This window comes from Pseudorca crassidens, chromosome 2 (assembly GCF_039906515.1).
Source record: "Pseudorca crassidens isolate mPseCra1 chromosome 2, mPseCra1.hap1, whole genome shotgun sequence".
Taxonomy (NCBI): domain Eukaryota; kingdom Metazoa; phylum Chordata; class Mammalia; order Artiodactyla; family Delphinidae; genus Pseudorca; species Pseudorca crassidens.
Window position 1 is genome coordinate 12,745,406 of NC_090297.1, and position 24,807 is coordinate 12,770,212.

At 51.2% G+C, this 24,807-nt stretch overlaps 1 protein-coding gene across 1 annotated transcript in view; it reads right to left on the reverse strand.

The window, feature by feature from the left end:
* Positions 1 to 24,807, reverse strand: part of PADI2 (peptidyl arginine deiminase 2) — a 46,995-nt gene that overhangs the window by 12,425 nt on the left and 9,763 nt on the right. Inside the window, exons 2-10 of the mRNA XM_067721986.1 lie at positions 21,985 to 22,168; positions 20,950 to 21,022; positions 14,267 to 14,328; positions 11,130 to 11,247; positions 9,660 to 9,785; positions 4,120 to 4,298; positions 2,161 to 2,264; positions 1,049 to 1,160; positions 409 to 516 (exon numbers count right to left, since the gene is read on the reverse strand). Coding sequence (XP_067578087.1) covers positions 409 to 516; positions 1,049 to 1,160; positions 2,161 to 2,264; positions 4,120 to 4,298; positions 9,660 to 9,785; positions 11,130 to 11,247; positions 14,267 to 14,328; positions 20,950 to 21,022; positions 21,985 to 22,168 — 1,066 coding nt within the window. The remainder of the gene's footprint in view (positions 1 to 408; positions 517 to 1,048; positions 1,161 to 2,160; positions 2,265 to 4,119; positions 4,299 to 9,659; positions 9,786 to 11,129; positions 11,248 to 14,266; positions 14,329 to 20,949; positions 21,023 to 21,984; positions 22,169 to 24,807) is intronic.

Consider the following 24,807-nt stretch of genomic DNA (forward strand, 5'->3'; position numbering starts at 1 on the left):
TTTTTAAAAAACTCATGAACTGAAAAAAAATCACAGATTTAATGAGCTTTGAAGTTGGAACCATGCTTTTCGACAATTGCTTGACTATAATTTTCCTCTCTGAAACTTATTTTGCTGTAAGTTGGAGGTGGGGCAGTGTCAGGAGTCAGGCCGCTGTCTCCCATAACTCTCATTTCCCATGAGAGAACTCTCCATGTTTTGGAAAAGCATCAGTTATCAGAGCAGGAAACGATGTTAGAGATTACTGTCCCAACTGACCCATTTTGCAGATGAGAAGATGAAGGCAACAGACTAATTTGCAGTAAACTGATTTTCCAGGCGTGCCCAAGGCCTCCCGACCACTCTGTCCTGTAAGAGTCCCAGGATTGTGCCCTCCCTCATCCCCCAAGGTGGTCCTCAGCATCTCACCAGGAGCTGTTTCACTGGGAAATCCTTCAGGTTTCCATCTCTGGGGGAGTCCAGAACCACAGGGAAGCCTTTGTGAGGGGCCTCGATGTAGCCAAACTCAATTTCATCCTGTGGGGACACCGGGAAGAGCTATCAGACGAGCCCAGGGGGCCACCAGTGAATACTAGCCAGCCTCCCCAATTCTCCCAAGCACATGACGGCAGTGGTTTCTTACATATCCCTCAGATAGTCTCTGCACATCCCCAGCATGTTTGTACTCATACTGACCCCATTTTAAAAAACATAACTGGTAACATCTGTATACATTTTCCTGCAAGTAATACCTTAACTGGAAGTGCATTCTTTATTTATAGATTGGCTTCTTTTTAGCTGATGTATAGTACTCCACAGAAAGGCTGTCCAATCATATGGTCACCCCCTTGCCCCGTGGTTGGACATTTAGGTTGTTTTACAGTCTTCTGCTACCCTAAGAAGCTGCAGTGAATTACGTTGTACATTTCTGTCCCTGTGTACACGTGCACGTGTGATCTGAGGACAGAACTCGCATACGTGGAGCAGCTGGGCGCCAGGGCATTGACATTAAGCTGCCTCTTCTTGCCTGAGCCCTGGACCACATCCTTCCCAGCTTGGGGTTCCTTACCTGGATCCAGCGATCTCCCCGGTTCATGTACTGGAAGCAGACCTTCAGTTCACAGTTGGTTTTCTCAACCAGGTTCTTCACCTCTTTCAGGAACAGGTAATTGTCCTTCATGCTGAGAAGTGTAGGAAGAGGGGGAGGCCAAGAGGGAGGGTGAGGAGGGATGAGGGCCAGTCCACTGAGGTGGCAACAGCAGTTGGCATCTCTGGGCTGTGCTGGGCAGGTGAGGCCACATCTGTGTTCAAAGGCACCTTTGCAAAGGCCACTGGAGTCAAGGGCCAAGCAAACTCATCCCCTCATGCAGTGTTTACCAAAGTCATGAACAAACAAAACGAGGAGGGGAATTCTCACCCTCACCTGCCCCAAAGCCTTACATCTCTGACTCCCCAGATTTCCAAGGAAGAGCTATGCCTAGCATGGAGGCAGGGGATGGGTCCAGGACAGCAGGGGTGTGTGGCCAGGCGGTGTGATCAGTATCACCTGCAGGCACTTCTTTCCCCTGCTTCTCATCTCGCTGTAGCTGTCTAGCACATAATAGATGCTCAGTTAAAGAATTGCTGGATGAATAAGATGAGTTGAATATCCATTGTAGAGAAAGGTTCCTGACTACATCGTATGGGCCAAGAAGATATGGGAAAGAAATGCTAGCTATTATTATTATTATTATTTTTGTGATACGCGGGCCTCTCACTGTTGTGGCCTCTCCCCCTGCAGAGCACAGGCTCTGGAAGCGCAGGCTCAGTGGCCACAGCTCACGGGCCCAGCCACTCCGCGGCACGTGGGATCCTCCCAGACCGGGGCACGAACCCGTGTCCCCTGCATCGGCAGGCGGACCCCCAACCACCGCGCCACCAGGGAAGCCTGCTAGCTATTATTTTTTAGAGCACAAAAACTCTGTGCCAGGACCTTGGATGAATACTTCACCTGCTTCATCTCACTTAATCATCACAGTGACTCTGTGATGTGAGCGTCTCAGAGAAACAGAGGCACAGAGAGGCCAAGTGAGTTGCTCGAGGTCACACAGCTGGCAAGTAACAGAGCATGATCTGAACTCAGGTCTGTCTGCCCCTGAAGCCCCAGCTTTAGCCACTCTCTGCGCTGTGCCTAATGCTTACCAGCACACAAACACCGACAAAGGAGGCAGGGTGTTGGGGGTCATGATCCACGGAGCAATCCGGAATGTCACGGTGTCCGTGAAGATGGGTGTCAGGGGGACCTCCTGGGCGTGGGGGAGAAGAGGAGGGGATCAAAAAGTCTTGTCAGGGTGCTTTTCACTCCTGCCTAACAAAGTGGGTGAAACCAATAACAGTAGTACCTCAGGGAGCGCTTACGGCGCGCCAGGTCCTATTTTTACATGTGAGATTTCACTTCTGCCTTACAATAACCCCAGAGGGTAGACAGTATTATAATCCTTGTTTTATAGATGGGGAAACCAAGTCACATAGCTGTCCAAGGTCACACGGTTAGTAAGTGGTAGAGCCTGTATATAAGCCCGGGCAGTCTGGCTGCCAAGCCCATACTCTCAACCACTGTCTGATCTCGCTGCATCAAAGTTCTCTTCCTGAAATCGGCTCACATGATGGCTGAACCAGCCCCGGCCTTCCTCTGTTTTTGCTCTGGGCACCTTGCCCTTTTCTATGTGTGAGTGTTATAATGTTATTGGGGGAAATTTTGATATGTCCACATTGCTCTTTAAGGAAAGGTTCGGGAAGCTTGCCTGCAACTTGAAGGAAGATGAGATGATTCCTTTGCATGGCTGGCTTTGGAAAGCTACAGGAAACCGGGCCCCTGCCCTTGGTGGGGAGGATGGAGGTGGCCTTTCCTGCATGGGTCTGCCTTTTTAAAAAAATTATTTATTTATTTTTGGCCACACTGCACGGCAGGCAGGATCTCAGTTCCCTGACCAGGGATCGAACCTGTGCCCCCTGCAGTGGAAGCACAGAGTCTTAACCACTGGACCTCCAGGGAAGTCCCCCAGGGTCTGCCTTTTGAGTGGCCGCTGGAGGGGGCCAATCTGAGAGACCCTGATGGCCAGGTTGCTCCAGGCACTGGGGGAGCAGGAGAAGCCCTCTCCCTACCCCCTCCTGTTAGCTCTGCTTTTCCTGCCTTTCCCTTTTCCCAGCGACTTGAGGCTGCTTTGTGAGTGAGATCTCACAAGCTTGTATGCTCACAGTCACCCTGGGAAGCAGCAGTATTTGTCATTTCTGTTTTCCAGATGAGGCAACTAAGGCATAGGGAGTAAATTCACTTGCCCAATGTCTCATGGGCTCAAACCTGGGCCATCTGGCTCCAGAGCCCCTTCTCATAAATCTAAGCGAGACCTAGCTTCACCTTCGGCAGAGCCCTTGGCCTCCTGCCTCAAAGCAGTCCGGGGATGAAACTGGGGAGCAAACCCTGTGTCTGAGAGGGCAACCAGGTCCCTCCCTATATCTGAACAAAGCTGGGTGGGCCTGAGGGGTAGGGGTCTGGGGCTGCCATTTTTGATGAGAGGTCCTTGTGGGCAGGACACATCCTAGGCTGGCGGGTGGGGGGCTTCTCCTCAGGAGGGGAAGGTGCTCTCCTTCTCGTCCAGTTTCCCAAAACCAAGAGCAAAGGTGGGTGAGATGTCTGGCCACAGGGAGGGGACACGGCCTGCGACTGGGATTTGGGGTTCGGCCTGTGGTCAGAGTTGGTAGAACCCACAGCTAGGGTGTGGGACCAGGCAGGGAGGGAAGGCTCATGTGTGTGGCCTACTTTGCTTCTTGTGCTAACCTTTGGCACTCTGTGCCTCAGAACTAGGCCCGCTCTCTGCAGGGAGGAGGACAGACCAGGGACAGGCATGAGGTAAGAGAAAATCACCTGGAGAGAATCCGGGAGAGTAGGTACAGTAAGGAGGAACCCCCAGAGCATAGCTCAGAGGACGCTGGCAGACACATGTGGATGGTGGGGCATCCGGGTCTCCAAGCCTGGACCCCCTCCCCTTGGAGCTTTGAGGGGAGTAGAGCATACTGGGGACCCCCCGGGAGTGGCCCTCTAGAAGGAGCCCCACCTGGCCCGCAGGGCAGCCCCTCCTGGTAGAGGCCCGGAGCCCTCACCTCGGCCATATACTCCAGCAGGCTGACGTGGATGGAGACCAGGCCCGAGAAGCCCTCGTCGGGAAAACGCAGGCCTTCCACGAAGAACAGCAGCTCAGCAGAGCCGCCCGTGTACTTGACCACGTGGTAGAGCTTCCGGCGGCCCAGGATGTGGATATAACGCTGGCCGAAAAACGGGTCTGGAGGGAGAAGGACCAAGGTCAGGCCCCATCCACAACCGTCCGTGGGGCGGGGTCACTGATGGGGGACGCGATGGCAGAGTAACCTGTCCTCTAGACACAGAGAGAAAAGCACAAGCAGAAAATGCCACCAGAAGGGCCGTGGCCTGGTCATCTTCCCAGCACTGCAGGGCCCCAGCCATGTGGCACTCAACCAGACACCCTTCCTGGCTTCTGGCTTCCTTGCCTATAAAGTGAGCTAACTCTCCCAGGAAGGGGACACGAAATGTAGCAGCTGAGGACCGGGCAGCCAGTGATGTCAAGGAAGGGAATTATTGTTCCCATTTTACAGAGGAGGAAACAGTCCCAGAAATAAGAAATGGCTTGTCCAGAGTCACATAGCCAGTCACATAGCCAGTAAGTGGCTGAGCTGGGACTCAAATCCCTGTCTAGTTCTGAACCCCGACCTCTCCTCTCCTTTATATAAATAAAACACCAAAGTGTCCATTTGTGCCCCAAATTCTCCTCCATATAATGCAAGCCACATTGGCGTGTGGGTCCCTGGCTGCACGTTTTTGTGGCTGGTTTCTCCCACGCTCCTGCCCCACTGAAACCACCCAGCTCTTCACAGCGCTGTTCCCTCTGCTTGGAAGAGTTATCTCCCTCCTTCTTTCAGGCCTTGATTTGTGTCACTTCTGGGAATCATAGCCAGATCCCCCAGAGACCAAGCCAGGGGCTCTGTCTGGAGTTTCCGCAGCCCCCATCCTTCCCCATCACAGCCTTTAAATGGACATGATCTCAGTGTTTAGTTGTTGGCTCTGAGAGACTGTCACCTGCATGGGGGCTGAGACAGGCCCGGTCCAGGGCAGGTTGTATTTAATAAATATCTACTGAATGAACCAATGGCTCCCATACCACTCCCCGTGGGAGAATTTTCAGGCCAATTTAGAGCACATGTGTTGAATTACTACTCTGTGACCACGTGGACACGGACCTCTGGGGGACACAGAGATGGGCAAGATGCAGTGCTCAGCTGATGATAAGATGGCACAGATGTGGGAAGCGTCATAGTAGAGCTACGGGGTGAGAGAGCCCGTGGGGTTACTGGGGTGAGGAGGACAGGGGAAGGGAGGCGGGGTGGGAGGTGTTTGAGCAGAGAAAGGCAGCCTTTGAGATGCCCCTGGGGGCGGCAGAGGTGGGGTGCAGTGAGGAGAGGAGATACTTGCATTGCCCAAGGCATGGAGGTAGGACCCTATGCAGTTCCAGAAGGAGTTTCTTTATGCCCTGCAGAGCTGGAAGGGCAGAATCAGGCTCAGCTTAGTACTGTTGTCAACAACAATGGGTATGATTATTGACCAGTCACCTGAGGGCTAGAGCATGTAACTAGAACAGTCCTGGCATGAATAGGGTGCTTGATTAAAACTTGCAAAATGAACGGAGGAACCAGCAAAGCCCAGGCTCAGGATGGTTCCTCACGTAGGACAATGTGCTCAACTAGACCCTGGTTATACATCTCATTAAGGGGGGGTTACCTTAGTGGTTATTACTTCCAGAGTCAGAGAGATGCGGGTTCAAGTACCTCTCTGGCTTACAAGCTGCAAAACCTCAGGGAATTCACTTAACCTCCCTGAGCCTCAGTTTACTCATCTGTTAAATGGGGGATAATAACACTTACGCCACAGGGTCCTTGCAAGATAAAATGACAGCATCAGCAATTGAGGTAAGCTCGGTAACCAAGGGTAACCATTGGTAACACAGCTAGGACTTGCTGGTATTACTACTATGAGAGCCCATGAATGTGTCAGCACACACCTTACTGCAAAATTCATGACCTTTTCATTGAATGGCTTAGGAACAGAAGGCAAAGAAAAATACCTCACCTCACCTTCCCTTAGGTGGGCCCAAGAAATGAGGCATATAGACTCAGACACTGGGTGTCCCAAGGAACAGCTCAAGACAGAAGGTGAAGTCCTTCTCATTCAGAAAAGACAACATATGCCTTGTGTCCCAATCACTAAGTAGATCCAGATGGCTCTGCATAATTAAAAAAATTCTCCCCCGGGCACCCAGGCCCTCCAATGTCCACCTGTCCCAGGCTGCACTTGAACTGGTGCTAGGAAAGAGATCCTCAGACCTGGAAACTGACTTGTCTTCGCAGAAAACTCCAAAACTTTCCCAGGGCTCTGGGCAGCTAGGTGGTGTGTGTGTGTGTGTGTGTGTGTGTGTGTGTGTGTGTGTGTGTGTGTGTCTGTGTGTGTGTGCACGCGCTCCACCTGGGCCTGGGAGGGTGGGGGTCTGGCAGGGGAGCTGGGCCAGATGGAAGGATGCGTTCTTGCCCATCTGCATGCAGTTTTTTCCCCTCTATGGCCTGCAATTTACATGTGCCTCTCTTTCTAGTGTCTTGGGCCAGCTCTAGGTAGATTGATGACTTAGCGGGAACAATCCAGCCACTGTCCCGAGGAGCCTCCTTCCCCCATCCCCTGTCCCAGCTGGGTGCAGTCCTGCCTGAGTGTGACCAGCTCTCCCTGCAGGAATCAACAATGACCCTCTATTGAGCAGCCCACGTGCCTCGGGCTGGGCCCCGCCAGCCACCCTGACTTCTCCTTAGCCCCAGGCATCGGCCCCGCAGGCTGGCATGTGGCATAACCCTTCTGGTCACTTTGGAGCCATTCCACCTCCCAAGGAGACTCTTTGATAGTGTGGCCATCTGTCCTGGTTTGCCTGGGATTGAGGGGTTTCCTGGAATGAGGGAGTTTTAGAGCTAAAACCAGGAAAATCCTGGGCAAACTGGGACAAGTTGGTCACTGCACCCTTGTAGGAAGAGGTCAGGTCCCAACTTTGGGATCCTGAGGCAGAATCTGAGGCTGGAGCACAGACACCTGGGTCCTCCTAACAGCACTGGAGACACCTGTCCACTGCAATCATTATACAGTAAGTCCCCTGCATACGAACCTTCAAGTTGCGAAATTTCAAAGATGCGAACGTGCGTTCCATCAATATCCGGCGTAAGTGAAACTGCAGCTTGCCCTCGGATTGTGTTAGCTGGGTACCTAGGTACCTAGGTTAACTTTGTTGGGCTCAGGAACAAATTGGACCTACGAACGCTCTCTTGGAACGGAACTCGTCCGTATGTAGGGGACTTACTGTAATTAATAATCATAATAATAACCCCCCAAAAGCAAGAGAGTGTTCCACGGGCCGGCTACTGAGTGCTGACACGTGTTCCTTATCTAATCTCTATCACCAGCGGGAACTGTCAGGCCTCTCCTTAGCCCCACGTCACATCACAGAAGAGGAACCCAAGGCCTGGCCCGGTAAGTAGACTTGCCCAGATGCAGGATTTGAACCTCCTGGGCTCTGGAGCTCCCTCTCAGGGTCCCTCAGCCTCCAGCCAAGCCCCCTGCCCTTGGGGGACACAGGTGACACATGACATTCATGTAACACAACATATTCTTATCCACAGGTGTACATGGATTTTGACAAAACCCCCAAATGCCTGCATGGCTGAAAAGGAAGAAGAGGAAACTGTACCACAGATGAATTATTTTTCATCCCGGTTAGTGTGGCACTGAGTATTCACCCAGGATTCCAATTCTGTGGGAAACTGACGATTCCGGGATCATCGCTGCATCGGTAACACCGCCCCTCCCCCCACATTGCAAGATGGCAGCCCAGATGAGACAGACCGGGGAACAGCATCGCAAAGCACTCACAGCAGTGGCTCCTCCTTTTCTTGTCTGCTCAGGACCCATCTCGATGGCAGTGAGGGAGAGGGATGTGATTAAGGGCCAGATCTCAATACACTGTCATCAACAAAAAGACGCTCTAGATAATGTCCAGGTGTCACTAGCAGCAACAGGTTGAGGGTCACAATACCACACAATGTGGTCGAGAAGCCGAGATCCTGCTTGTACCCCTCCTGTCCGGCCGGCAGCCCCATCCGCCGTGGCAACCCTGGCCTGGACAGGGTAAGCATCAACATCTCCGGCCCGCTTAGGCGGCGGAGCCGGCCTGACTCTGGGGACATTCCAACCTGCGTGAGGTCACTGCCCGAGCCCAGGGCGGATCAGGAGGTGGACTGGCTTCAGGTGGCAGCTGGGTCCACTGCTGTCCTGGTTAAATCCCTCCCTGAGGTGAGGGTCCAGGGCCACTGGGACCAAGTCCTCATGGCGACTGCTCTTAGTGGGCCTGGTCAGAGGAGGGCCCCAGAGCTAGGCTGGAGACCCTGGGCCCCCCAGAGAGCTGGGCATGCGGGGGAGGCCTCACCCTGCACCACAGCAAACGATTTTGCGGAGACAGCTTTTTAATACATAAATCAGACCTTGACAGTCACTTGCTTAAAACCTTCTAACGGCTTTCCAGTGCACTTGGAATAAAATGCAAGCCCTCTCTGCATGCGCTGGCCCCTGCCCAGTTCGCTGACCTTGACTCCAACACATCTCCCTCCTCCGGTCTTCTGTCTGTTCCTCCAATACTGGTTCCCTCCTCCGGGCTTTGTACGCGCTGTTCCCTCTGCTTACAACACTCTTCCCTCAGCTCATGAACGGCTGGTTCTTTCTCATGGTTGCTTTGGTTCTCAACTCAAATGTCGCCTGCTCGGAGAGGCCTTGCCAGACCATCTAGGCTAGCGGTGCCTCGCCTTTGCCCCTGCCGTTTTCTACTGCTTGGTCTGTGTCATTTCCTCCAATTGTGCTTTCCTCATTAGACCGTCTCCTTCCCGAGGGCAGGGTGTGATGGCAGAGTTCACCCAGGGATCCCGGCGCTGAGACCAGCATCTGGCACTGAGGGGGCCCGACACCGATTCACAGAAGGAACGAGACAGAGCAGGCAGCTGCGGGGATTAGCTCCATGGCAGAAGCACGTTCCTGACTCACTGGGGACCCAGGAGGCCCTGTCCTTGGCAAGAGGACAAGGGCTCCGCTCCTTGAAGGTGCCCACAGCATCATCACGGGCTCTTTAAAAGTCAGGGGCAGTTCTCATGTTCAGAAAGTCTGAGATGAGCAGAAAACACCTGGTGGGGGTGGGAGGGAGTGGGTACCTGCCTCAGGTATCATGAAGGTGATGTGATTCTGGGAAAGATGGACCTCAAAAGCCTTTCCTCCCCTGGTTCACGTGGAACTCCTCGGGGTTCCACATAAATCTGTCACTGCCAACTCCTTTGAGGGAGGAGAGATCTATCCCACGGGTCCTCTTGACTTCACAGGACAACGGTGGTCCTGGTTACCATTACCAAGAAGCTGGCCCTCTCCAGTCACCTGCACCTGTGACTACTAAGGGGAGGGGTCTGGGGAGCCTTAGAGGGAGGAGCTGGGCCCCCGAGGGGTATCTCAGAGAGCACTGACTGGATGGGAACTGCAGGAGGGCCAGGCTGGGGACACTCACTCTCCACGTAGAACACGCCCACTTTGTCCGAGTCCGACATGGAAATGTAGAGAACGATCTCGTATCCGGTGGGGAGGTGGTCGGGGCCTTTGGTCCGCAGGATCATCTGGGACATGTCCTTGAGGTCTGAGGGGTGGATGCATGAGGAGGTTAGAATTAAGAGAATTGCGTTGGGGTGGGGTGGGGGCGTGGGGGAACTGGATGAAGGTGGTCAAAAGGTACACACTTCCAGTTGTAAGATAAATAAGTTACCAGGGATGTAATGTACAACATGATTAATGTAATTAACACGGCTGTATGTTATATATGAAAGTTGTTGACAGTAAATCCTAACAGTTCTTATCACAATTTTGTTTTTCTACTTCTTTAATTTTGTACCTATATGAGATGATGGATGTTTGCTAAACTTATTGTAATACTCACTTCATGATGTGTGGAAATCGAATCATTATGCATTAAACTTAGACAGTGTTGTGTGTCAATTATATCTTAATTAAAAAAACAAAGGAGAATTGTGGCTGGAATGTTGGCCTGTTACTTTTATAATCAGGACAAAGCAAACCCCAAACCTGTGTATTATGAAAAAGCATAAGAAGTAGTTGTTATCTCCAACACTACAGATGACTTCCTATAACCTTTTGGGAACTTCCTTCTGCTCCTTTTTCTACGTATGTACAACTTCTTAAAAAACATGGTTCCAGGGACTTCCCTGGTGGCGCAGTGGTTGAGAGTCCGCCTGCCAATGCAGGGGACACGGGTTCGTGCCCCGGTCCGGGAGGATCCCACATGCCGCGGAGCGGCTAGGCCCGTGAGCCATGGCCGCTGAGCCTGCGCGTCCGGAGCCTGTGCTCCGCAACAGGAGAGGCCACAGCAGTGAGAGGCCCGCGTACCGCAAAAAAAAAAAAAAAAGAAAAGTAAAAGAATCCGCCTGCCAATGCAGGGGACACGGGTTAGAGCCCTGGTCCAGGAAGATACCACATACTGCAGAGCAACTAAGCCCGTGTGCCACAACTACTGAGCCTGAGCTCTAGAGCCTGTGAGCCACAACTACTGGACCCGCGTGCCACAACTACTGAAGCCTGCGCTCCTAGAATCCGTGCTCTGCAACAAGAGAAGCCACTGCAATGAGAAGCCCGCGCCCTCAACAAAGAGTAGCCCCTGCTCACCACAACTAGAAAAAGCTCGTGCAGAGCAACAAAGACCCAATGCAGCCAAAAATAAATAAAAGAATTTATAAAACAAAACAAAACAAATGAAAAAACTTTAAAAGAAAAAAACATGGTTCCAATTGAACTATATCGATAGTTTTATTGTCTGTTTTTTAGCAGGAGTGGATACCTGAGTCCACCATCCTCAGGAGACCCAAGGTCACACCTGCCTCACCCTTGGCCCAGCCCAAGACTTATCATAAGTGCTTTCATTGCTCCTCCCTGCTCCCCACCCCAAGCTCAAGTGTGGATTCTGTGGTACCTTCCTTGCTGTAGACTTTCTCATCGCTGCAGTCCTCTCTGGGCAACCAGGGTGTGTCTCGGTCACAGTTCACCAGCAGGATGGCTCCCTGCCCCTCAGGGCCCCAGGTCCAGGATGCCTGCATTGGCGAGGAGAGAGGTCAGTGCTGTCTTCTCTATCTTCTGACAGATATTCTCAACCCCAGCGCAGACCCCATAGGACACTGGAGACAGACCCAGTATGAGACTCTTGCAGCCACTACCCAGGAATGTAAATTGGTGCAGCCACTATGCAAAACAATATGGAGGGTCCTCAAAAAACTAAAAATAGAGTTGCCATATGATCCAGCAATCCCACTCCTGGGCATATATCCAGACAAAGCTATCATTCGAAAAGATACATGTACCTCTATGTTCACAGCAGCACAATAGCCAAGACATGGAAACAACCTAAATGTCCATTGACAGATGAGTGGATAAAGAAGATGTGGTATAAATAAATAAATAAACAAACAAACATAACACACACACACACACACACACACACACACACACACACACACACAATGGAATATTACTCAGCCATTAAAAAGAATGAAATAATGCCATTTGCAGCAACATGGATGGACCTAGAGATTATCATACTAAGTAAGTCAGAAAGAGAAAGACAAATACAATACGATATCACTTATATGTGGAATCTAAAGTATGACACAAATGAACCTATCTATGAACCAGAAACAGACACACAGACACAGAGAACAGCCTTGTGGTTGCCAACGGGGAGGTAGGGTGGGGGAGGGAAGGATTGGGAGTTTGGGGTTAGCAGGTGAGAACTGTTATATATAGGATGGGTAACAAGGAGGTCTTACTGTATAGCACAGGGAACTATATTCAATATCCTGAGATAAACCATAATGGAAAAGACTATACATATATAATATATGTCAAACTGAGTCACTTTGCTGTACAGCAGAAATTAAACGCAACTTTGTAAATCAACTATACTTCAATAAAATAAAAAGGGAACCCTCTTGCAGTGTTGGTGGGAATGTAAACTGGTGCAGCCACTATGGAGAACAGTATGGAGGTTCCTCAAAAAACTAAAAATAGAATTACCATATGATCCAGCAATCCCTCTCCTGGGCATATATTGGACAAAACCATAATTCAAAAAGATACGTGCACCCCTATGTTCATAGCAGCACTAGTCACAATAGCCAAGACGTGGAAATGACCTAAATGTCCGTCAAAGAACGGATAAAGAAGATGTGGTACATATACACAATGGAATATTACTCAGCCATTAAAAAGAATGAAATAATGCCATTTGCAGTAACATGGATGGACCTAGAGATTATCATACTAAGTAAGTCAGAAAGAGAAAGACAAATACCATATGATATCACTTATATGTGGAATCTAAAATATGATGCAAATGAAGATATTTATGAAACAAAAAACAGATTCACAAATATAGAGAATACACTTGTGGTTGCCAAGGGGGAGGTGGGGTGGGGGAAGGAAGGAGTGGGAGTTTGGGGTTAGCAGATGTAAACTTGTAATATATAGGGTGGATAAACAACAAGGTCCTACTGTATAGCACAGGGTACTATGTTCAATATCCTGGGATAAACTATGATGGAAAGGAATATGAAAAAGAATATATACATGTATAACTGAGTCACTTTGCTGTACAGCAGAAATTAAACACAATATTGTAAATCAACTATACTTCAATAAAATTTAAAAAAATATTTATGGGATGAGTAAAGAACGTATGAAACTTCACTGGCCCAGTTGGAGGAAGCCTGGGTAAGTTCAGACCCACAGGGACTGGGTGACTCCCCAGCTCCTCAGCGGAGGTTGGATGCCTCAGAGGCCTCTGTGGTGCCTACTGGCACGTAGCTTGGCCATGGACACAGAGAACATATGTGTGGGGCTGCCTTGCCCTCAGGAAGGCAGGGCTGGGGCAGAGCCCCCTAAGAAGGCTGGGGGAATGGGCTCCCCTATAGGCCTGAGGACATGCAGAGAGTCTGCAGCTGGCTGCTAGGCCCCAGGCTTCTCAATGGGCTGTATTTATTTAGCTTTTTAAAGTATCCATCTCCATATAATTTAAACCAGACTTTACGTTGTTATTATAAAAGAAGTGTATGGGGGCTTCCCTGGTGGCGCAGTGGTTGAGAGTCCGCCTGCCGATGCAGGGGACACGGGTTCGTGCCCCGGTCCGGGAAGATCCCACATGCCACGGAGTGGCTGGGTCCATGAGCCATGGCCGCTGAGCCTGTGCGTCCAGAGCCTGCGCTCTGCAATGGGAGAGGCCACAACAGTGAGAGGCCCGCGTACCGCAAAAAAAAAAAAAAAAAAAAAAAAAAAAAAAAAAAAAAGTAATGTATGGCCATGGCAAAAATTTAAATGCCATACAAGGGCAGAAAAAGGAAAAAAGAAGCCTGGATGTGCATAGAGCAAAACCAGCAGAGCTTAAAAATGGGGTTGAGGAAAAAGTAGGAATCAACGACTTGGAGAACACAATGCTATCTGTCTGCACAAGTTAAAAATACACACACGCAAACCACACCGCATGTTTCGCAAGAATCACAAGAACAGAAAGTGATGTGTTAAAACCATTGAAGTGCTCCTTCGTAGGGGAGCAGAATGGGAGTGGGGAATGCAGGATCAAAGAGAATGAATGAATGAATGAATGAATGAACGAATGAATGAATAAATGAAAAACTAAAAACGGGAGAGGGGTTGTGCACGCACCATTAAAGATGATGTGCCTTGAATTGGAAACGATTAATGCAATCTTCTGCTCCCCATGGTCCAAAAAAAAAAAAGGCAAAATAATAAGAGCAAATGCTTTGGCAGTACTTCCTCTGTGGCAGGACATTCATCCTTTCCACCAACTCTATTAACTGGGTGTCCCCATCTTGTGGATGGGAGCCACTGGGACTCGGGAACCTGCTCCATCGCTGTCCCTCTAAGGAGCTTGCTCCTTGGTGGGCTCTGTCATTGCAGTGTGTGTCTGGGAACCTGTCTCCTCATCTGTAAAATGACAGTTGTTGAAGCTTGCTGGGAGGACCACGGCTGCCTGCAGGACCCAGCGTGGGGCTCTGGCCCTGGAAGCCCCCCGTTCAGTCTGCCCTTGTAGCGAGGTACCTTTTTTGGGTTGTTCTTTTCCACCACGCCATCCCGGTCTGCATCCACATCCAAGGAGATCTCTGGGGACAGACACATGGGTGAGTTGCTGAGCCTGCCAGACTGGGTAGGCCTGGGACAGGGGGAAGATTAGGGTGGGATTAGGGTGCAGCTCACCCATTTGCTTGGTTCCCAGAAGGGGAGTGCCTTGCTGAGGGCATCTTAGCCAACCCCCTACCTCAACACCCCCCACTGTGGGATGGAAACACGAGCAGATACCGTGCAGACTGCGCAGCTCTTGGAGGGGCTGCCAGGTGGGTCAGGGATCTCTCACCCCTTTACTGTTCCTCAGTCAGTTCTGGGTGGTGGATGGGATGAGCCTCACTGGACAGATTTGGGAGCCTCGGTTCAGAGAGGCCAAGCCACATGCGCAGGGGCACACAGGTCGCATGAGCAGAACTGAAGCACACGCTGCGTCTGGTCTGAATCAAAGCTCATATTTTGAAAACTTTCATAGGATTCCCTACCTGCCTTTCCTAGTCTGCCCTAGGCGTGTGTGCATACGTGCACGTGTGTGCGTTTCTCTCCCAGAACTCCTGGTGGTCTAGGGCCCACCTCTAAGGACTGAGGGTTTTACTTTGGGTGGGAAACTGGGTCTTCAACCCCTCTTGATCTGAGGGTGCCCAAGAGGCCAGGCCACCAGATAGAGGATCCACTGCAGGGTCCCTGTTTATCCTTTCTCTTGGGGGAGGGACCTTCTCTATCCCTCGGCCTGCTGTGGGGACCGTGTGGGGCATTGAAATGAGCCCAAGGTTTAGTACCAGACGGTGCTGGGCTTCAACCTTGGTTCTCTGCTTATAAGCTGTGTGGCTTTGGGCAGGTTAGACAGCTTCTCTGAGCCCCAGTTTCTTTATCTGAAAAGTGGGGCCCTTTCCAGTTAGATGAATTGCCCTAATTGCAATGGTGGGCACTACTGCCACTTTCAGCCGGATTTTTGTTGTCGTTGCTGTGGGAGCCGTCCTGGGCACTGCAGGGTGTTAAGCAGCACCCCTGGCCTCTGCCCCCTGGATGCCAGTAACTCCCCCCAGCTGTGACAACCGAAATGTCTCCAGATATCGCCAAGTGTCCTTTGGAAGGCAACATGGCTCCCTGAGTTACAGACCGACGGGGCGGGGCAGGGGAGTTGTTGGGAAGGTGATGGGCGCGACACATGAGCTAAGCTGGGTTCAGGGCCCCGAACTGCCTAGTGGGCTCGGCCTCATGCTGAGCATGACTTGCACCGAGGTAGGAGTTGGGTGGGAATGAATGGATTCCTGGGCAGTCCCCTTGGCAGGCGTGCTCTCTCCCTGAAGAGGCAGAAACATCTTCTCTCTCTCTCCTAAGTCGGGGTATTATATTCGGGGCCTCCCTTTGCCCACAGTCCGATTCCCTTTTAACCCTGGTTGTGGCTCTTCTGGGTTTTGAAGGAGGTAGGAGCGGGGGGGCTTTAAGGGCACCTGGTCCTTGGAGAGGCAGCACTCCCACCTCTGCAGCCCCACTGTCAGGAGCGCCTGACATAGGAAATAGTTAAATAATATAACTATTATTATAATAGTTATAGTTAAATAATATAACTATTATTATAACTAAATAATAATATAGGAAATAGTTAAATAAACTCTTCCCATTGATCCCATTCACGCAGCAAATCACTGTTGAGCATCTACTGTGTTCCACGCACCACACAAGTCGTGGGGACCAGTGGTGGGCAATCAGGGCCCCGTGCCTGCTCCCAAGAAGCCCCCAGTCCTATGAGATAAATATTGTTCCCATTTTACAGGTGAGCAAACCCAGACTTGGAGACGTCACCTGTCAGCACATTGGGCTGATGAGCTGGGAGGCTGGTGCAGGATAAGAATTCTAGGGAGAAAGCCAAGAAGGCGGCACCACCAGCTACTGTTAAAGAGGCTGATGTAAACTTGTAATATATAGGATGGATAAACAACAAGGTCCTGGAGCAACAATATTGATTTTGGCTCCCAGACCTTCATGAACTTTCCAGCGGGACACTCCCTAGGGAATGCTGCCTTTCGGGGAGGCTGGCTTCCTGAAGCTCCTGCCTGGGGACCGGCTGCAGACCCAGCCTCCTCCAGGAATCACTCTTTGCTTTTCAAGATAACAATCTCTCCTGCGAGTATAGTTCTTTGTGGACGGTACAGCACTTCCCATGTGTGTTTTCCCTTCAATTGCCCCCCTCTCCACCCAGCCACTCGTACCATACAGATGAGGAAACAGAGACACCCAGCAGGGCATTGACCATGAAGTCCCCAGAGAGTGCAGAGCCAGGGGTCCCACTCGGGTCTCTGACTCCAGACTCCTGCCTTTGGCCGTTCCCTCCACTGTCTGAGGCTGATCTCTACCCTGGGCTGTTTCCAAAACCCAAGCCTGCCTTTCAAGACCAGGACTTGCTCCCGTGAAGTTCAGGGAAGTTGGCCATCTCCCCACCCTGGCAGCCGTGTGGCTTTGGTCTCTAGGCTGCAAGATGGTTCCACATCACGGATCCTGTGGTCTGTGAAAGCAGTGGGGCACAGGAGAGAAATTATGAAGCACTTCATTGTGCTTTACTTCATTACTTACTTTTTTTTTTTGGCTGTGCAGCGCAGGTTGCGGCATCTTAGTTCCCTGACCAGGGATTAAACCCAGGCCATGCAGTGAAAGCACCGAGCCCTAACCACTGGACTGCCAGGGAACTCCCCACTATGAATTTCTTAAATTAAATTTTTTAAATCAATGTAATATTTGTACAGTGCAAAAAACAAAAAAAAAATCAAAGAGTACCAAATAGCTTCTAAAAAAACCCAGGAGTTCCTTGTCCAGCCCGTCCCCTCACCTGCCTGAGGCAATCTCTATAATACCGAATAACGTGCTTATTGCTCTTTCTGGGTTTATTAAATTCAGACAAGTGTCACTGACTTCCCATTATGAAATTCAGGCATTGCGTAATGGGGCTCCCTTATCGCCCACCTCCCGACCTCCCACGGTGCTCGACACGTTCTCTCTTATGACCCATGACCCAACTTCACAGTCAACTGGAATGGCTTCCTCTCCCCTCCACCCTCCCGCAGAAACACCCTCAAGCTATAAGCCATCCCTCAAGGACTTCTCCCCTTCAAAGCTTCCCCCAATGTCCAATTTATCTAGATTCCAAGGGATGGTCTTTGTGGGGACGGGAGCAGGGCGGGCATGGTCTGCGCAGGGCTCTGGCCTCCCGGGATGGCTCTGTCTTCCCTGGGGAAGGAGGGAGAGGACATCTGTTTCAGGGCCTCTGGGGTCCAGACATTTCCCAGAGGCTCTGAATCCTACCTCAGCTCCCCAGAATAGCCCCAAGGTGTCTGGTGGCACCTGGGGTATGGGGCAGATTAACTGGAAATGTCACTGGGATTGGGTTCAAGGCAGTCTGCCCTGAGAATCAAAACACTGCCTCGGCTTCGACACAGAGGCATAAGAGTTTTGGCGGGTTTCCAGCCCCCATGGACAGTGGCAGGGTGCCGGGCCTTCTTGCCTAACTGGGCAGCTTGGGGAGGAAGGATTCTCTTCCCCAACAGCCAACTAGGGCAGTTATCCTCAGCTCTCCGGAGGGGATGCAAGGAATGAGGGCCTTAGCTGATGCTAAAAATTCTCAAGGCTCCTGTACATGTACTGCTCTCATTGCCAGGACCACAGCAAAGAGGGTGAGATTATTCCTCCCTCCGAGATCCCTCCCCTCCCACTTTCCCCCTTAACCTGGAGGGCTTGGCAAATCAGCCCTAACTGGGGGCTCAGAGGCCCTCAGGGACAAATGAGCTCAAAACTCTCATTTTATAGCTGGGAAAAAGGAGGTCTAGAGAATTCCCTGGGGGTCCAGTGGTTAAGACTCTGCAGTTCCACTGCCGTGGGCCCGGGTTCAATCTCTCGTTGAGGAACTAAGATCCTGCAAGCTGTGTGGTACAGCCAAAAAAAAAAAAAAAAAAAAAAAAAAAAAAGAGGTCTGGAGGGGGAGGGCACATAACAGGTTTTTGGCAGGACTGGGACCAAGACCCACAGTCTGATTTGGCCAAGGGCATTATAGTTTCGTTCTCGAATCCCAGGAGGAAGACTGAGGCACGGGAAGGTTCTTCAGCTTCATCCAGGCAGAGGGAAAATGGACGGCCCCAAGAGGAAGGGAGGAGAGCAAAGAGCATCGACTGCGCACCTAGCCCACGCCAGGCCCTCGGGATGCACCATCCCACTGAACCCTTGTAAACACCGTGCAAGGGTTCACCGTGAATCGCATTTTGCAGATGAGGAAACAGGCTCAGGGTGGTGGTCACAATGTGGCTGGACGAGGCAGAGCCAGAACACTGTCCGCTCTGAAGTCAGGGATGTTTTTGGCTCAGCGTGGACTCAGCACAGAACTAGGGTGAGACAGACTCAGATACATCCTTGGGGGCAGCCCCACCATCCTGGGACATTCAGAGCGTTCCTGCCTCTGGGGTGTTGCCCCTGCATGATTACTCAGGGCATGGGGCTCAGGGGCTCCTGGGGTAGATGCCTGAGGGAATATGGGACCCGGAGGGGTCAGATAGACCAGTGGGTCTCAAAAGAAACCCAATTTTCACTAGGATTGCTGGTGGAACAGGAAACGCAAGTTCAATGGGGTGAGTTTTTTATAAAGCTTTATTTCTGCAATGTAAATGACTGTCTTTTGTTCTGAGATTATGCCCTGCCTACTCTTTAGGTGTTAAAATGTTAAAATGATGGTGATAATTGATGGTAAATGGTTTTATTCCTGTCTTTTCTTTCTGGCCAAGTGTCAAAATGGTCAGGTTTACTACTTTTTGGTGGGGGGTGGGGAAGAGGGGACACTTCACTGACCCACGGAACCTAAATATCTGGAACTTGGGGCAGTTAAAGAAATCATTGTTCAGTGAGAGCACAGCCTCGGAACCCCGGAAGGATGAGCCTGGTCATTCATCACGTGCGGATTTGGTATCTTCGGACTCTCATGCCTGCAGCACCCTGACAGGCTTGCTCCGAGCACAAGCTTGGAGTCTCCTAGCAGAGCCCTGCCTCCTTACAGTGCACTGTTTTGCCGTCCATCCCGAGTCTGCCATGCTTTAGGGTGGAAGTCTCGTTAGTGGTGTCGTCAGCCCCTGGGCATCTCCCTTCTCTGCCAGGCCTCTGGCCACTGCCCTTCCTGCTAATGTCCTCAGGTGTCCTTGTCTCTGTGGGGTTAGGTTTCCTCAGGGACGGTCACCTGAGACAATCTGGGGGCACTGTGTGCCCGTGAGGTGGACACACGTGCCAGCCCTCAGCTGCGACCCGGGAGGCTTGGGTTTCATCTCCCAAGGCCCCCCGAGGTTGTCCTGAGGAACCCCCCACCCCCAAGGCCAGGTACTCACTCCCTTGGTGCGGAAAGAAGGGCAGGTGGCCAGCAGTGAAGCCCGTTTGGGAATAAGCTCAGAAGCAGGAGAGCACTGCTGTTGAGCCTGCTTCAGTGGCTAAAGACACAGGGTTGGAGAAGGAGGGGCTGGCTTGGGAACTAGTTGTTTTGTGGGGACAGTTCTGAGACCCCTGGAGGATGTGAGATAATTGAAATGGTGGGGTGTCCCACAAACCACTTTCAGGGTTTGTGGGCTCAGGTAAGTTTTTGTTCGTTTTATTTTTTCTAGGAGCCTTGATTTTTCTCATCTGTAAAATGGGGACAATACTAGTGTGCATTCTCAGAATAGACGTAAGCATAGATTGAGATCATGATAGTAAACCACTTAGTACTGGAGCCTGGCACACTGTAGGTGCTCAGTAAATGCCACCTCTTCACCAAAGTCCCGGACACAGAGCAGGTGTTCAGAAAATAGACATTGTTATTTTTAACACTCAGCACATAGTTGACTCTCAGTAACTGGTAGTTCCCTCCCCCTGACATGTGGCCACTCTATCAATGTGAAACTGAAGCTGGATGGACAAAATGACCCACTGAAATGTCGCCCTGGCTTAAACATTATCTGATTTAAAATTAAAAAAAGTAATACCTCCACTGCAGAGGAGTCGAGTGAATGAAGCTTCAGAAGACCACAACCTACGTGCCCTGGCATCCAGGGCAGGGGAGTGCATTGCAAATGGGAAGAACCCAGGAGGGGAATGATCCTGAGTTCTGGACCCACCCTGCCACTGAGTTGCTGTGTGACTTTGAACTAGTTCCCTAACCTCTCTGGGCCTCAGTGTCCTTGTGAATCAAATGAAGGGCTTGGACTAGGTGAGTTAAGGACCCAGGCTGCATCTTTGTGTCCCTGGGCTGGGTCTGGAGAAGGCAAGTGTGTAGCTTGGATTGTTGAGGATAGCACAGGTTTTGTAGACAGGTCATTCCCCTCACTATGAGAGGCAAGTTCTTCTCCAGGCTGCAGGGGAGAGGCGGGAGAGGAACAGACTTTGCTCTTTCTCCTCCATGGCCCCCAGAGCCTGCGATGCGGACCCTGACATTGGGGTGAGTTGCTGGCAGACCAAGGCATGCCTCCTCCTGCAGCATCCCCACCCCAGGACATAAGGGCCTGGGCACGTGTGGCATCACTTTTCGGGCCTGCATTATTCAGAGGAAGCTCTGAGTGCCAGGTCAGCAGCACTGAAAACAGCCCAAGTGTCGTTGAGAAGAGCAGCAATGCCAGCCCCTGGGGAACAAAGGCACCCAGGCCATAGCCATGTCAACTCACCAATGGCCGTGAGGAAGAGCCCAGCCTGGTCGATGGGGGTGACCCCATCCTCCTCATAGTAGTTGACGGTGACCTTGACAGGGAGGGGACACATTGGGAGGGAAAGAAGGGCAGAGATCACAGATCACAGGCAGGAAGATCTGCAACGACCACCTCCCTCCCTCACACCTCACAGCCTGTCAAGCTGACCCTCTCTAAACATCTGAACCCTCTCCTCCAGGAAGTACTCCTGGGTTGGTGGGCTGTTTTTCTCAGATTATCCAACTAGATATGGGACTCCCCTTTCTCAGAGTGCATCTGCATGGTGCATTTGGCTGCTTGTGGGGGCCGCACATCTGCCTTGGTGTGTGTCTAGCTGCCGCCAAGCAACGACGGGGCTTAGGTTGCTCTTACTGGATAACGCCCAGCGTCATCAATGACATGGGGCACACAGTGAAGTTCATAATTAGAGAACTTAGGGAAGAGAGAGTCTGGTCTCGGCTCCAGCACTTGGGCAAATCATTTTGCTGCGTGGGCGCTCAGCATCCCGTCTGATACACGATGAGACCAAGGATGTTTGTGGCTGTAACTTCCAATGATTCTAATAGTTCGTCATTCAGCAGCACACGATTTTAACCTGCCATGAAGTCATCATTCTATGATCTAACAACAGGCTGTCTAATACCATAGCCACTAGCTGCGAATGTTTATTGAGCACTTGAAACGTAGCAAGTCCGAACTGAGATGTGCTACAGGTGTGAAATGCACAGCAGATTTAGACTTGATGTGAAAAAAGAATGTAAGCTAGTTACTTTTTTTACATTGATATCATGTTGAAATGATAATATTTTGATGATGGAGTTAAGGAAAAAATATCAAAATTAAGTCCCCCTGTTTCTTTTTGCTCTTTTAATGTGGTTGTTAGAAAACATAAAATGACGCGTGTGGCCCTCATGCTGCTTCAATCAATAGCGCTGGTCCAGCCTGTCTTGATGCCAGCACCGTCGGTCCCCAGTTCCCGCGGCCCTCGCAGGGGCGCCTCCCCGGCCACGGTACCTTGTCGCTGCTGGCCTCGGCGCTCGCCTGGCTCATGGTGAGCCGCAGCGTGGTGCTGGGCGAGAGAGGCCAGCGCTGCTTGCCGTCGGCGGCCACCTCCTCAGGCTGCCTGTCGTGCACCACCTCCACCTGCACGCGCTCCGAGTGCTTCAGGCTGAAGGTCTGGGCCCCGGCTGGGGCTGCGCTGTATGGAGAGAGGAGGGCGGTCACGGGGATTCCTGGGCAGGTGGGACAAGGGGCTTCAGGAGAAGACTCCTGGAGGGACGAGGCTGCAAGGACACTCCCAGGCTGCCTGGTCTCCCTAGGGACCCAGCTATACTGTAATCACCTGGTAGTGAAGAGGGCACTTGTTAAAACTACAGATTCCTTAAGTGGGGGAAGGGATAAATTAGGAGTTAGGGATTAACTGCTACACAGTACTATATGTAAAATAAATAAACAACAAGGACTTACTGTATAGCACAGGGAACTATATTCAATATCTTGCAATAAGCTACAATGGAAAAGAATCTGAAAAAGACTATATATACACATATATGTGTACATATAACTGATATAACTGAATCACTTTGCTGTACACCTGAAAAATAGTAAATTGACTATACTTTAATTTTTAAAAAAATCACTGTATTCTAATGAAAACATCTTTTGGCCTAAAAAAAAAATTGCCGATTCCTTGGGCCAATCCTGTACCCACTGAGTCAGAATGTTCCAGGGTGGGGCCTGGGGATCTGAATTCTTAACACGCTTCCTCGTGTTTCTGACAGGCAACCAGCTTGGGAGCCACCTGATACTGTATGGGTGGAGGTCTGAGGCTCAGACAGAGGAATGAGTTTGCTCCAAAGAGAGTGCCAGGCCTAGAACCCTGTCTCCCAACCCCTGTCCAGCGTCTGAGCTGAAGGCCAGGAGACCTCGGCTGATAGAGACGAGGCAGGTGTCAAAGTGCTGGGTTTACACAGAGAAGAAGCCTGGAACTCGGGTCTTCAAGGGGCAAGCGTGGGCTGGCTCTTTCACAAAGACCCCTACTTTCTGTCACAGATTTCACAGCTTGGAATTCTCTCTGAGAGTCATTCCTTGGGGCTCTGGAGTGGTTTTCTATTGAAAGGGAAATAACTTTGGAATTCTTGAAAAGCCATCAAGATTTCAGGGCAGAAAACGAACTGGTTTGAGCTGCTTGCTATGGACTGAATGTTTCAGTCTTCCCAAATTCAGACGTTGAAGCCCTAACTCCCAATCTGATTGTAGTTGAAGACAGGGCTTTAGAAGATAATTAAGGTTAAATGAAGTCATGAGAGTAAGGTCCTAATCTGATAGGATTGGTCATCTTGTAAGAATAGGCAGAGGGAGGAGAGGGGGAGAGAGAGAGGGAGAGACAGTGATCTCTCGTGCACCGAGGAAGGGCCATGTGAGCCCACAGCCAGAAGGCGGCTGGCTGCAAGCCAGGAAGAGAGTCCTCACCAGAACCCAACCATGCTGGTACCCTGATCTCAGACTTCCAGCCTCCAGAACTCTGAGAAATAATTTTTTGTTTTTAAGCCACTGATCCTGTGGCATTTTGTTTCGGCAGCTCAAGCAGATTAAGACACTGGCTTAAGGGGAGATAACAGGCAGGACGGGGAGATAGAGGAGGAAGGTACCCAGGGCTGACAGTTTTGCTAAATCTCCGGCCCGCCCCCCCCCCCCCCCCCCCCGTCTGAAGGTTCCTAAAGGCTGAAAAGAGTTCAGAGGGATTTAGTGGATTCTCATGGGATTTGGGACTAAGATACAGGTACAAGTGTCTGCCTCAAAGGCACGTCTGCTATTTTGAAGGTCTGGTGTTCCTGGGCTCCCGAAGAGTCCTCCACTGTGATCGGGCATCAGAATCATCAGGGGGTGCTGTTTAAATCTTCACTTTTTTGAAGGCTACAGATCTGTGGATCCCATTCCCAGAGAGTTTGGCTGGCATGCCTGAGGGGCAGCTGAAGTTGTAAACAGTGACCAGGGTTGAATGAGAGCTTTAGGCCAGTGGTTCTCAAGGTTCAGGAGCAGTAGCAGTGGCAGCAAAAGCATTACCCAGAGGGCTCGTCGAAACACGGATTGCCTGGCCCCTTCTCAGCATTTCGGAAATTCAGTAGGTCTGGAGCGGGGCCTGAGAGTTTGCATTTCTACCACGTGTCCAGGAACTGCTGGTGCCGCTGGTCCGGGGGCCACACTTTGAGAACCACTGGTCTAGATGGCAGCAACGCACTCTGGTGCTTAGAGCCCTGGGATGAGATGGCCAAGGCCCTGAGTGTGAGTTTGCAGAGGCCCCCAGGCAGGGTCTCTTTGATCCAGGCCATAGACTGTGGGAGTTACTGGCAAAGACCACTGGTCTCGGGCATTGGCAGGAGAGACCGCTGGGCAATGGTCAGGCAGCCTGTGTCCAGGGCTGGGAAAGGAGCTTGTAAGAGAAGCTCCAGAACCACTCTGTTTCTTGTCTGTCCCCTTCTAAACTCCTCAGCCCATCATGGGGACACTTGTTGGCTGTGGTCTGCTGCCCTCCATTCACATCCAGCATTAGGAGAGGCACAGAGTCTGGGTAGAAACCCTGGATTGGGAGCACACGTGCAAAAGATATGGGTTCAAGCCCAATTTTGCCGCTGACTTGCCGAGGGGGTCTTGAGTGTGTCCCTCGCTCCTTCTGAGTGCCCACTTGCCGACCCGTAAGATGCAGGGCGACCGCCCATCCCTCCTGTCTCTCATTCTTCGGCGGGGGCGGGGGACGGGGTGCCTGCATTTTGCCTCATGCCGTTGCCCCGGGTGTCTGTCTTCCTCTGCATTGTAAGCCCGCAAGGGCAGGGTCTC